Raw genomic sequence first — 14078 nt, 5'->3', positions numbered from 1 at the left:
GTATGGCGCTTTCTCAAAAAGTTGCAAATAGATATACCATTTGACCCAGCAATTCCACTACTGGGAATATACCCCAAAGAGACCATAGCTGACATCCAAGCAGATATATGCACACCCATGTTCATTGCCGCTTTGTTCATAATAGCAAAGAGTTGGAAACAACCCAAGTGCCCATCAACAAACTAATGGATAGAGAAGCTGTGGTATATTCACACAATGGAATACTATGCTGCACTGAAAAACAAGGAACTCACACAATATTATTCAAAATGGGTGACTCTCGAGGACATTATGCTGAGTAAAATATCTCAGTCACAAAAGGACAAATACTGCATGGTGCCACTGTTGTAGAAAGTGACTGACATCAGTGTTGGGGTAAGACTGAGAAAAACTGGATAGATTATGTATACTGAATTGAAACAGAGGAGGGAGAGAACAGTTTAAAAGTGATATATGATAGCATATTATGATTATCACAGGAATCCAGAATTAAGGTTGCATAGTGGAGTGCATTTGGGGGAGCAGGGTAGGGGTTGGTGTTGTATACCAACAAAGAAGTTTATCTTTTGCTTTTCAAAGAGAGGAGTGAACTGGGGGAAGAGGGGTAAAAAAAAAAGTGCAGCAATGAATGAATGAAAATCCAAAATATCTGTAAATGTTCATTAAAATTAATAAAATAAAGGAATATCAAAGAAGAACTGATGGTTTTGAATAGTGGTGTGGGAAAGAATACTGAACATACTACAAAGTGCCACAGGAGCACACAAAGAACAACTGGGCTGCTCCTTGGAGGTGAGAAGATGGGGCTCACATACTTTGGGTATATCATCAGGAGGTGCCAACCCCGGAGGAAGACAGCGTCCCTGATCGGTAAAAAAAAAAAAAAAAAGATGAATTGACAAAACAAAACCCCAAAAACCCCAAAAAAAAAAAAAAAAGGATGAATTGACACAATGACTGGATCGAACACCAACTTCTGGGGAAGTTTTGTAATTGTCTCCCTGTGAAGGACGAGCCACAGAGACTCAAAGTTGAAGGGTCTAATCATAACGGAGACTTGAAGCCAAGCCTAATGCTGGCATCCCCTCTGAGATGGCTCTCTCATAATGGTTCCAGAACCGGCTGTCCCTCCGCACAAAAGCAGTTGCTTCCAGTCTCGCCCTCTACCCACTGAGCCTGGCACCACATCACATGCGCAGTGGCGACAAAAAGAACTGGAGCAGTATGAAAAGCCTTCTTGGTAAAAGGAGCCCCATGGAGCACCGCCAGGGCGGTAAGCAGGGAGCTCCCAGCAGCGCATTTGTGACCTTGGCAGGGCCAGTGTAGAACTGCTGCGCGCGGGTGCCGGCCACAGCCTTGTTAGTCCTGATGTCTCGCCCCTGCTGCCCACCCTCAACCCGATCTCACTGCCTGCCTCTCCTGCTCAGAGCTGACCCTGCTTCTATTAATCCGTACGTGTGTGTGTGTGTGTGTGTGTGTGTGTGTGTGTGTAGATGCTGTGTCCTCGCTCCACTCGCTCATACATTTCCAGACCCTCCACTCTGCTGCTTCTGCCTCTCCCCCCCCCAACAAGTCCTGAGCGGGGGCCACGGCTTCCCAGAGCTCTAGTATAGAGGGACCCCCCCAACAGAAGTGCAAAAGCGCTCCAGAGAGACCTTGGAAGAGTCGGAGAGGAAGTAGCCGGGAGCGTCGCGATGCGGGCGCGGGAGACAAAGAGGGTGTGGCCTTATGATTCAATTGGCTTGCAGGGCCTCGGGCTGGGAGTCAGACTCTGAGTCCACCGCGCTCAGTGGGTGGCTTGCGCTGCCCGTTGAGTGCGCAGGGGCTGCTTCCTTGGATCATTTCTCTTCCCCTGGGATCCCTGGCTCCTCCACTCACAGGCAGGTCCCAACTGTCCTCCCAGCACATCCAGGTGGTTACCAAGCCCCACGTGCTCTCCAAGCCTGAAGCTGTTCCTGGTGCCTGGAGCAGGTCCCTGCCATCTTGGTGCTGGACATCTGCTAAAACTCGATGACCCGGGAACTGCCTCGCCCGGGTGGGAGGACACTGGCCACGCCTCGCTCCACTCTCATTCCCTTGGGCAGCATCTCCCGCAAGTGCTCTCCTGGCATATTTACCTGATGAATCCATCCACCCTGCACCCACTCTGTCCCAGCCAAAGTGTAACTAGGTGTGTGGGAGCTAGCCCGGACTTTTGGGGTTACAGGCCCGATAGCAGGATCCAGTCCCAGTCATGAGCATTGGGTGAAACCCAGCTCCGCCAGCCTATGCCTCAGTTTCCTACCCTCTGAGTGGATGCTATTAATAAAAACGCCCATTTCATGAGGTGTTTGTAAAGAGTACTCGCGCGTTAGGGCAACGCCTGACCCACGGTAAATGCGCAGTAAAAGGTAGCTGCTATTAAGAATTTCAACTTACGTTCGGGGTTCCTGACCTGGCCCTGACCCGGAGCTGTGGGTTGGTGGACCTTCAGGATCGCCAAGGGCGGTATTGGGAGCTGTACAGTGCAGAAGCCCTGGCAGAGTGTGCACCTCTTGGGTCCCAGCTTCACTCCCGACCCCTGAATCCAACACCTCTGCAGCCCCTCCTCCTTCTCTTTGGCCTCCTTTCCCAAGGTCTCCGCGCACCCCGTACCCCCTGGGGCCTCAGAACCTGGAGGAGAGCCAGGTCCCTCCCCAGACCCAGCCGCTGGAAACGCCTGGCGCTACCCCCCCCCCTCCGGCAAAAGGCGGGGTGGGGCGGGCTTGGGGCGCCTTAAAAGCCCCAGCCCGCTCTCACGTCGCAGCACAGCGCGGGTAAACAGGCATCCTCCGTTGCTCAGCTGTCTTGGACGACCCCACGGAGCCCTCGCCGCCATGGCCAGCAAGGGTTTGCAGGACCTGAAGCAGCAGGTGGAGGCGGCAACGCAGGAAGCGGGTGAGGGCAGAGTGAGGCGAGGGCGCAAACTTGAGCACTGGTTTGGATGGGGGGTGGGCAGATGTCGAGGGTCTGCGCAACTTGCACGTCTTGCTGGAGTTTGGAAGGGCCCTCCCCCTCAGATGGAGGGCGTACCTGGACCCATCTGAGAGGGGAATGAGGCGGGGTGGTGATGGTGGGGCAGAGGTGGGGGATGGCAGTGCCCGCGGAGCCCAGGGGCGGTGCTTCATGCAGGCAAGTCCTGAGGCTTCGAGGGCGGGCAACGCCCGGCCCCACCTTGATGCACGGGCCCTGCGCTGACACCGCCGTCCACTCGGGTCGCCGGGCCTCACCTCGGTCCACGGGTTGCGTGCTCGCACAGCTGTCAACCTCACACCGCCGTCCACCTGGGTCTCCCAGGCCCATCCCGGGACATGGGCAGCGTATTCCCATCTCCGTTCACCCGGGGAGTCAGTGAACGGGAAACTTCAGACCCCCTGGGCTTTGTTCTAACCCTTCTCCACTAATGCACCCCCCCCCCTTTCTTTTAAGCCTCACCCAGAGGGCCGTGGCTGTCGGTGTGGGCAGAAGAGCAGCCTTCTTCTTCCTTCGTTTTTCCTCTTCCACTCTCCTCCTCAGAACTGAGGTGGTCACAGCTGTAGGAGCTGGGAGGTGGAGGGCCAAATGATACAAGGTTTTGAGGGGGCTCTGGTGGCAGTCTTTCTCATGAAAAGTGTCTTTCCTAATCCAAAGGCCAAACCTCTTTGGAAGTTTGAATCCACCAACCGCTGGGGGGGGGGGGGGCAGAAAGATGGGCAGTTTCCTCCCACAGTCTGGGAAACGGGCTGGAGGGTTTGAGTCAGTTCAGCCTTGAGTCATTTCTCCCTTTCTCCGCACTGGGCAGGGAGTTAGGGAAGACCTGGGGCTCTCTAGAGCAGATCACAGTAAAACATAACAAAGTAAAAACAAACCCACTGGGGTAATCCTACTACTTAACATGGGTTAAGGATGGTTGCTGATTCACAATCAACTCCACACACAGGACAAACTAGATGTAGTTTTCTCTATGTCTTCCTGTCAGCGCAGGACACCAGGGACCCCTGTGAGCAGACTTGAGGTCTCCTGGTCGCTGCACTCTCCCCGACTCCCAAAAGAAGGGAACTCTGGTGGCCTACTCTTAGGGCATTGCTCTGCTGACCCAAAGGTCACAGACTCTCTGACAGTGAAACGACCAGCGACCAGCCGAGTGGCTCCTCTGGAGACAGTCTCCTCCCTGGAGATTTACAGCCTCTTCAGAAACCCAAGGGAAGATCAACCATGAGTTGTTTCAATGGTAGTGAGTCTGAGGTTTTGAGAAGGCAAGCCAGGTCTTGTTCAACGGCCCCAGGACCATGTCTGGCCCAGGCTGCCTGGCTTTCTTCTTCTGGTAGAAATAGAGATGAGAAGTTAGCCAGAGGGGAGTGGCCCATAGTTAAAAATAAACAAGAACAGCTCAGAGGCATGGAAACCACTCAGCCTTTTACTGACTGGTGGCCCTGAGCAAGATATTTTGCCTCCTTGGCATCTATCCAACAGAAGACCACGCTGGAAAATGTCTGAGGAGCTAGGTAAGTGGAGCTTTACATCTCTGTTAACAGTGACAGTGACCGGAACTGCAGTGCAGCAAGTTGTGGATCAAGCCAAGGAGACCGGACAGAAAGGCTAGGCGGGGCTGGGGCGGGGGAGAGGGGGTGAGGTGGCCTGGGAGGGGAGAGGACAGAATCCTTAGCCAATGCCTATTTTCCAAGGGTCCCCCTGTTCCCTTCAGTCCCTTCTGCCACAGTGCTCCTTGAGAGGGTGACCCTGGCAAGCTGCCATGTAGGGACCAACTGGAGATGGGACCAACTGGAGATGGTCCCTAGGATCTCACCTCCCCTTTCCCCGCCTCTCCTTCCCCAGCCATGGACCAGGCTGCCAAGTCCACCCAGGAAACCATCGACAAAACTGCTAAAGAGGCCACGGAGAACTTCTCGGGCTTTGGGAGAAAACTGGGGATCATGAAATGACAGAAGAGAGGAGCCATGGAGTGGGCACTCCCCTCCCCTTGGGGGCGCTGGTTAGCAGCTGCACCAGGGGCCTGCCCCCGTCATTAAACATTTGTTTCACATCCCGTGTCCACTTCATTCTTTCTTCAAGCTCAGCCCTACTCTCCCCTGACTTTAGAGCGGACCCTCGTATCCAGAATCCTGACCTCCCGAACTCAGAAACCCAAAAGGAGTGTTCTGGAACCCCTTTTCTACCTCTATACTGAGCCCCCAACCCCTGTCCTATGACGCGACCCCTCTGCGGAAGCCTTGTGCCTCCCATAGGGGTGTTCAACCCCAGGCTGTCCACAGGGAGAAAGAAAGATGCCCGTGCGCCCGCCCAGCAGTGAGTCACCCCAAGGCCGGGCCCGCCCTGTGGTCGCAGTGTGCCCACAGAGTCCCGCCCCGGTGTGGGGTGGGGAAAGGGCGCACGGGGCCCCGCACGTGAGCGTGAAGGCACCGCCCTCCACGCGGCCCAGCAGCTCAGGCCAGACGCGCCTCTGACTCTGCACCAAGTCAGCTTTCCGGTTTTTCCACTGGGCAGTCCCCTAGATGGATGTGACTCTCTGCCATCACCAGCACGTGCTCATGCACGCGGCACAGCACGGGTGCGCCCGGCTGGTGACCACACCCTGTGGCGTTGTCTGCTGGCCTCTCCGCCTGTCCTCTGCACATCTGGGGCTTTTGCATATTCTGTTCCTTTCTCCTGGCGCCCGGGCAAGCACAGGTCCACAATACTGATGCAGCGCTCCCAGCCTGCGGACCGAGTATTCAGAGGAAAGCACCCTGGTCCTTCCCCGACCTCCTGCCGAGCGGCCTGCGCGCCCCGCTGCCAGCAGAGGGCGGTGGCCTCCTCGGGCCGAGGTGGGTCCTGGTGATGCCGGCCAGTCTGAGGATCTTGCCCTCAAGGCCCCCTCTCGCACCTTCTCAGGCCCGCGCCCACGTCCATGCGCAGTTCCTGGCTGGGACTGTACCATAGGGCCTCCCATGGTCTGCAGAGAGGGCCAGGGCCGCAGGTCACTGCAGGGACAGGCAGGCTCGGAAGCAGGTGCAGGATGGGGACAGCTCACCTCAGGCGCACAGGGTACCGGGGCGGGGGATGGGGGGGCCCTACTGGTTATGTGCTGGGCTGCTTTCCACGATTTGGAAAGATGCAGCCTGCAGCTTCCATCAAGATTTACAACCTCGGAAACTCTTTGGGGCACCTTTACTCTTCCCAGATTCTTGTGGTCGTGAATCTATTTGATGGCAGAGAGATTTATGACTGTGTGACCCGCACCCAGTCAGATGAAGGTGGGTTGTGAGGGTGGTTGAGGGAAGGATTTTCATGCTTAATGATTATATACCAATGAAAGAATTTTTCTTTTACTTTTCAGAGAGAAGAGCGAACTGGTGGGGGGGGGAGGGAGAAAAATGCAACAATGAATGAATGGAAATCCAAAGTCTCTGTAGACATTCATTAAAATTAATAATAATAAAGTAAATAATAATAAAAAAGAGAAGCAGCTCCGTCTTTCACTGATGCCTACACCTGGAGCAGCGGTCAGCTCCCCAGAAGGAGGCCAGCAGTAAGCCTGCTGTGCAGAAAGGCCTGCCCACTGAGCCCCCAAACCACAGGGGCTCCGGCTGCTCCACAGCTGGCTGAGAGGATGCCCCAAACGCAAGCTTAAATCCTTCCAAACTACTGGACTTCCAGGTCCTCCCCGCCTGTCCTTTTGATCTTCGTTTTCCTCCTTTCCTGAGTCTTTAAGGTGCTTTTCTGCCTAGATCGCTCTCCATTTCCCACATAAGCATCATGTTGACCAGCAGCCTCGGTTCACCACTCTCTGGGCCTCAGCAGCCCTGACCAGGAAAGTCTGGCCAAGTGGTTCCCTCTCCTCCCTCCCTCCCTCCCTCCTTCTCTCCTTCCCTCCCCTTCCCGCACTCCCCCCCTCCTCGTTCTCCTTCCCCCTTCCTCCCTTTCTCTGAGGTTCTTTGGCCAGGTGGGAAATTCTAGCTCCACCTCATACTTCTTTTGCCGTTAGAGTGAGACTGTCTTGCTTACTAATGTTCCTTGTTTGCGGGGTTATAGCTAAGCCCACTGCACTTTCCTGCACATTGCAAATGCCTTGCACAGATCTGTCCTGAATGGCATTTAAAGATATTTGTTCTGTTCTCTATAGTTTCGTTTTCCTCTGTTATTTCCGTTTGTGCGTGAGGTTAATTTTTACTTGGTTTCTGTAACTATTATTATTTCCGTAGCACTTTCTTTTTAATATAACTTCTTAGAAAACATTTTTTCCTGTTAGTTAGGTCCTATTGTGGTTTCCATTTCCCTCATTCCTCTTATAGTTTACTCTTAATTTCTGCAATGATTTTAATGTTTAAATATTTTATTATCTTTTTCAGTTTTGCAAGTTCCTTTTCCCCTTCTCTCATTGATTGGTCGTTTCAGAAATCTAGCATTTTTAAAAATGTTATTGTCTTTCTTCACGACTGTAAGTTGATTTATTATGTTTATTGAAAAATTCATATTAGTGTTGAATAATGATTTAAACATTACTTACTTGAGGTAACCTTTTATGGTATGATTTCCTTATGTGCAATGTTGTAGCTCTGATGCATTTTTTCCATGTTGGAAAATCGGTTGTTGGTTGGTTAGGGTTTGGGGTTTTTTTTTCCCCCTTTCACTTTTTCTTGTGATTCAAGTAAAAGTTCACATAGAAAACTAGCTTTCTTGTCAACAACTCATGCCTGTTTTGTTCTCATGAAAAGTGTACAGCACTTTTCACACTTCTTGTTTTTACCATTTCCATTTGTCCTTCCTTCCTCTCCCTTTCTGCTTTCTGAGCTTTACCCCTGGGCACACGCTGTGCTTTGCATTCCCTATGGCTGATTGCTAAGGAACACACACCTTTTGGTGGTTATTTTATTTTTCTTGGCTGAAAGTTGAGCCACCGAGGTGAGTTCAGTTTCATGCCTGAACGGTGAGTAAGTACCATGTATTGGGGTTTCCACCAACCCCTGTCTTCTTTATGATTCTGAGTTCTATTTGCCTCCTGTTTTCTTCTGAGGGTTCCAGCATGGTTCACAGAATGCTTCAATACTACAGTTCAAGTCTCGGATTAATTTATTTGATTCTTTTGACTTTACAAATCCTGAGCTGTTCTTCCCTTTGGTTGTCTAACTCCAAGTTACATGTCATTACGTATTTTATGCATCTTTTTTAGTCACCCTTTGACCTTTTCTACTCAGCTCCTACTTCAACATTGCTTCCATTCCCTTGGTTGTTACTGGTGTCATTGAGTCCACTATGACTCATAGGAACCCCATGAACAATGAATCTGAACCCTGCTCTATCCTGAGCCAGCTTCATCATCTCTAATATACATAAGCCAATTATTATAGTCACTGTGTCAATCCATCTTATTGAAGGTCTTCCTCTCTTTCACTAACCTTTCCAAACATGATGTCCTTCCTTTTCTAAAGACTGGTCTCTCTCCTAACAACATGTCCAAAATATATCCTTGCCTCCAAAGAGTACCTTGGCTGTACTTTCTCTAAGACATATTTGTTTGTTCCTTTGGCAGTCTATATTCAATACTTCTCTTACCCTTAGTCATTGTTCAACTTTCAGATGCGTAACAAATAATCTTAAAAAACAATGGTTTGAGGCAGATGCACCTTAGTCTTTAAATCGACATCATTGCTCCTTAACAATTTAGAGAGATCTTTGACAGCAGATTTACCCAAATGCAATACATCTTTTGATTACTTGACTGCTGGTGCCAAAGGTGTTGATTGTGAATCCAAGTAATAGGAAATCAGTGACAAATTCAATCTTCTCTCCATCTCTTACGATGTTGCCTAGTGGCCCACCGGTGAGGATTTTTGTCTTGATAGTGACATATAATCCATACTGAGAGCTTTGATCTTCTGCACCAAGAATTTCAAGTCCTCTTCACTGTCAGCTAGCAACGTTGTGTCATTTTCATAACTCAGGTTGTTGATGAGTCTTCCTCCAATCTGATACCATACCCATCTTAACAAAGTCCAGCTTGTCAAATTACTTGTTCTGCCTGCGGATTGTATTTGCAGATTGCTTTTGGCAATAGTACCATTTTCACAAGGTTAAGTCCTCTGATCCATGAGCATGGTCTCTTATTCCATTTATGTAGGCCTCTTTGAGTTGCTTGTAGTACTGTTTCATAAGGGTTTTGTTTTGTTCTGTTTTTATAGGTCTTTTGTATTTCTAGTTAGATTCCCCCCCCACACACACACATATTCAATCTTTTGTGTATGGCTCTGCTTTCCTAATTTCCTTTTCAGAGTTCTCTTTTTTAAGGAATCTGACTGGGATTTGTGTGCTTATCTTGTACCTTACCATCTTATGAATTGGTCAATTAGATCCAGTAGTTTCTTGCTGAGTTTTGTATTCTCTATTTATGTGTTGTTAGGTGCTATGGAGTTGAGTATGACTCATAGTCACCCTATGAACAACAGTTCTTTCTGAACCCTCCTACCCTGTGCCATCATTTCTGACATACTTGAGCCCATTGCTGTAGGCCCTGGGTCAATGTGTCTATATACAGTATTATATAACCTGAAAATAGAGATAGTTTTATTTCCTTTTTTGCCTATTTGGATGCCTTTAATTTTTTTTTTCTTATCTTATTGCTCTGGCTAAGACTTCCAATACAATATTGATTAAGAAGATGATAGCAACTTTGCCTGGTCCTTGTTTGCAAGGGAAATACCTTCACTCTCTTTACATTGAAATTAATGTTGGTCATTGGTTTTGCATCTATTCTTTAAATACTTTTGAGGAATTTATCTCCTATTACTATTTTGTTGAGCATTTTGGCAGGAAAAGTGCTAAGTTTTGTTAAATGTCTTCTACATCAATTGAGATGATTGAGTGGTTCTTTTCTTTTGCTTTATTGGTGTGATGAATGGATTGTTTTTCCTATGCTGAATCATACTTGTATACCTGGTATGAATCTCACTTGATCATAAGAAATATTTTCTTAATGATGTTGGATACTTATTGGCTAGGTTTTGTATCTAGGTTCATAAGGGATACTGGTCTATAATTTTCCTTTTTGGTGATGTCTTTGCTTGGCTTTGGTATAAAGGTTATATTTGCTTCATAGAATTATTTTGGAACTATTCTTTTTATAAATTCTGAAGTAATTTGAGTAGAATTAGTGTCACTTCTCTGAATGTTTGACAGAATTCACTGGTGAAGCCACCAGCACTAGGGCTTTTTTTTGTTAGGAGTGACTTTATGAACTGTCCAATTTCTTCTTTTTATGATGATTCTCTACCTCTGCAATTGTTTACTTCTGTTTATGGTTAATTTAGATAAGGCATTGAGTTTCAAAAACTTGTATATTTACTATTGTTATTGTTCTTAGGTGTCCTCCGATGGAACATGACTCATGAAGAGTCTATGAACAACAGATCTGAACCCTGTTCTATCCTGTGCCATCCTCGTAATCTCTGACACACTCAAGCCTATTGCTGCAGTCACTGTGTCAATCTATCTGGTTGAGGGTTTTCCTCTCTTTCTCCATCTTCCTTCCCCCCACCCTCTTCCCAAGCATAATGTCCTCCAAGAAATAGACTTTCCTAGCAACATGCACAAAGCATTTGAGACAAAGCTTTATCATCTTTGCCTCCAAAGAGCACTCTGGCTGCACCTTCCCCAAGACATCCTGTTTTCAAATTCCCTGGAGTATAGTTCTTTACCAAGCGACTCAATGGCACATAACAACAACAATAGTTCTTTACAGCATTCTCTCAGTTCTCTTTCTGTTTTAGTTTCTTTTATTGTAACAGCTTTCATTTAATTCCTTACTTTTGTCATTTGTCCTTTCTCCTTCTTTTCTTTTGTTAATTTAGCTAGAAAATTATTGATTTTATTAATCCTTTCAAAGAACTAACTCCTAATCTTGTTAATTCTTTCTATTGTTTTTCTGTTTTCTAGTTAATATATTTCTGTTCTTTATTATTTCCTTTCTTCTGGAGTAGTAAAGTAGGCTTCACTTGCTGTTCTTTTTCTAATTGTCAGGGATGTTGGGTTAGGGTGTTGTTTTTGATTCTTACTTGATGTGAATGACTTCTGAATACTACTTTTGCTGTGTCTTATAGGGTTTGGTATGCTGTGTTTTCGTTTTCACTTGTTTCAAAACATTTTTAAATTTCCTTGCATTGGGAAATTCAGCTGTTAGGGACCTCTCCAGAGTACTAAAGAGCAACATCATCAGGCTGGAGACTAAGTATTCGCAATTGTGTGCTAAGCATCAGAGAGGTGGACAGTGACCAGGCATGATAAAAAGAGAATTGATGCCTTCGAGCTGTGGTGCTGGAGAAGAGTGTTGAATATACCAAGGACTGCTAAGAGAACAAATAGGTTGGTACTGGAGAGGGTGAAGCCAGCCTCCTTGGAGGCAAGGATTCTGAAGCTTCGTCTGACATACTTTGGGCTTGTTGCAGGGAGAGACCAGTCCTTGGAGAGGGACATCATGTTTGGGAGAGTGGAGGGACAGTGCAGGAGAGGAAGACCCTCGATGAGATGCATCAATTCAGAGACTGGGCTAATGGGAATAGGTGTGAAGGAGACAAGGAGGTTGGCACAGGATAGAGCAGAGTTTAGGGCTCTTGTACATAGGATCACTATGAGTTGCAAGCGACTCGATGGCACAGAACAACAACAACTTGATTCTACACCCCTCCCTGATCTCCTTTTTATTGATTTCTAAGTTTATAGCACTGTAATTTGTGATCTTATTGTGTTTAATAGTATTTCAATGTTTATTGTCCTCTTCGTGGATGTAGTGCAGTATGTGTCTCTATGAGATCCAGTTGGTTATTGTTTGGGTCAAGAACTGCAGTCTTCTGTATGGACTGAAGCCCAACACCAAGAACACTGTGATAGATGGAGAAAAGATTGAGATTGTTAACAATTTCAGCTTTGTCTGTTTCATAATCAACACTTTTGGCTCTGTAATCAGCGCTAGAGAAATAAAAAGACAACTTACTCTGGGAAAGGCTGCTCTCAGGGACCGCTCAAAAATGCTGAAAAGCAAGTATGTCAGTCTGGAGACTAAGGTATGCCTGATTCAGGCCATGATCTTTGCAATTACTTGCTATGCATCAGAGAGCTGGACAATGACCAATGATAACAGAAGAGTTATTAATGCCTTTGAGTCGTGTTAGAGAAGAGTATTGAACATACCATGAATTCCCAAGAGAACAAACAGGTTTGTCATGGAGAAGATGAAACCAGGATTCTTCATGAAGGTAAGGATTTTGAAACTCTGTTTCATACTGTGGACTTGTGGCCAAGAAGGATCAGTTCCTGAAAAAGGACATCATACTTGGAAGGGTAGAGAGACAGCACAGGAGAAGAAGACCCAAGATGAGATGGATTGACATGATAACTAGGAAAATGGGAGTAAGTGTGTTAGAGACAGTGACACTGGCTCAGGATAGAGCAGTGTTCAGAACAGTTGTACACAGGATCACTATGAGTCACAGGCAACTCAATTGCATATAACAACAATAACAAAAGCAAGCTCTTCTGTATTTTTGTTGTATTTTTTCCTACTTGTTTTGTCTTTATTCTAAAGTGGTGAATTGAAGTCTCCTAGCAGACAGGAAATTAAAAAAAGAATTGCATTGGGAAAGTCTGCTGTCAGAGACCTCTCCAGAGTACTGAAGAGCAATGATGTCAGTCTGGAGACTAAGGTGTGTCTGATACAGGCCATGGTCTGTGCAATTACTTGCTGTGCATCAGAAAGCTGGACAATGACTGGGGATGATAGAAGGAGAATTGATGCCTTTGAGGTGTGGTGCAGGAGAAGAGTGTGGAATATACCATGGACTACTAGGAAAACAAACAAGTTTGTCCTGGAGGAAGTGAAGCCAGACTGTTCCTTGGAGTCGAGGATTCTGAAGCTTTGTCTGATATACTTTGGACATGCTGCAAGATGAGATCAGTCCTTGGAGAGGGACATCATGCTTGGGAGGATGGAGGGACAGTACAGGAGAGAAAGACCTTTGATGAGATGAATTAATTCAGTGACTTGGGTAATGGGGATAGGTGTGTAAGAGACAATAAGATTGGCACAGGATAGAGCAGGGTTTAGAGCTGTTGTACATAGTGTCTCTATGAGTCATAGGTGACTCAATGGCACATAAGAACAACAGCAAGGATGGTCAAGGGTCAATTGAACAAGAGGACATAACTAAAATATCTACAAAATCAATGGCAGGGTAGAAAATATATAAATCAAACTTTGACAGATTTTAAAATTTAAAAAATAAAGAAAACAAGCTTTAACATTTTTGAAGAAAAGTAGACAACTCCACAATAATTACACTGTTGTTGTTTTGTGCTGTTAAGTTGGAACTCACTCATAGCTAGCCCTCCAGAGGGTTTTCAGAGGCTGTAAATCACATGAGAGGAGATTGTTCATTTTTCTCCCAAGAAAAGACAGGCACATTCCAACCACCTGCCTTTAGCTTGACAGCACAATTCCTTACCACTCAGCTACCAGAGTTCCCTCCACAATAATATTTCTTGTTGTTATGTGCCGTCGTGTCTCCTGCAACTCATAGTGACCCTATGTACTACAGCTCTAAACCCTTGCTATCCTGTGCCAGTCTTATTGTCTCTGACACACCTATCCCCAATTACCCCAGTCACTGCATTAATTCATCTCATCAAAGGTCTTTCTCTCCTGTGCTGTCCCTCCATCCTCCCAAGCATGATGTCCCTCTCCAAGGACTGATCTCATCTTGCAACATGTCCAAAGTATATCAGACAAAGCTTCAGAATCCTCGACTCCAAGGAGCAGTCTGGCTTCACTTCCTCCAGGACAAACTTGTTTGTTTTCCTAGTAGTCCATGGTATATTCAACACTCTTCTCCTGCACCACAGCTCAAAGGCATCACCTACCCCCATTACCCCAGTCACTGAATCAATTCATCTCATCAAGGGTATTCCTTTCCTGCACTGTTCCTCCATCCTTCCAAACATGATGTCCCTCTCCAAGGACTGATTGCATCTTGCAATATGTCCAAAGTATGTCAGACGAAGCTTCAGAATCCTTGACTCCAAAGGGCAGCCTGGCT

The 14078-nt window shown here is 47.0% G+C and overlaps 2 protein-coding genes across 2 annotated transcripts in view; both read left to right on the top strand.

The window, feature by feature from the left end:
* Nucleotides 1-2799, top strand: part of LOC102867823 — an 11505-nt gene extending 8706 nt beyond the window's left edge. Inside the window, exons 5-7 of the mRNA XM_006901404.1 lie at nt 1117-1273; nt 1881-1971; nt 2616-2799. Coding sequence (XP_006901466.1) covers nt 1117-1273; nt 1881-1971; nt 2616-2799 — 432 coding nt within the window. The remainder of the gene's footprint in view (nt 1-1116; nt 1274-1880; nt 1972-2615) is intronic.
* A 56-nt stretch (nt 2800-2855) lies between these two features.
* Nucleotides 2856-4940, top strand: ADIRF (adipogenesis regulatory factor). Its single transcript, XM_006901394.1, has 3 exons — nt 2856-2916; nt 4533-4595; nt 4834-4940. Exons 1-3 carry the CDS (start codon nt 2856-2858, stop codon nt 4938-4940), a joined length of 231 nt encoding a protein of 76 aa, XP_006901456.1.
* The last annotated feature ends 9138 nt before the right edge of the window (nt 4941-14078 follow it).

Source organism: Elephantulus edwardii, unplaced genomic scaffold (genome assembly GCF_000299155.1).
Source record: "Elephantulus edwardii isolate Elephantulus edwardi_28Jun2011 unplaced genomic scaffold, EleEdw1.0 scaffold00324, whole genome shotgun sequence".
Taxonomy (NCBI): Eukaryota; Metazoa; Chordata; class Mammalia; order Macroscelidea; family Macroscelididae; genus Elephantulus; species Elephantulus edwardii.
This window is presented reverse-complemented; position numbering and strand designations above follow the sequence as displayed.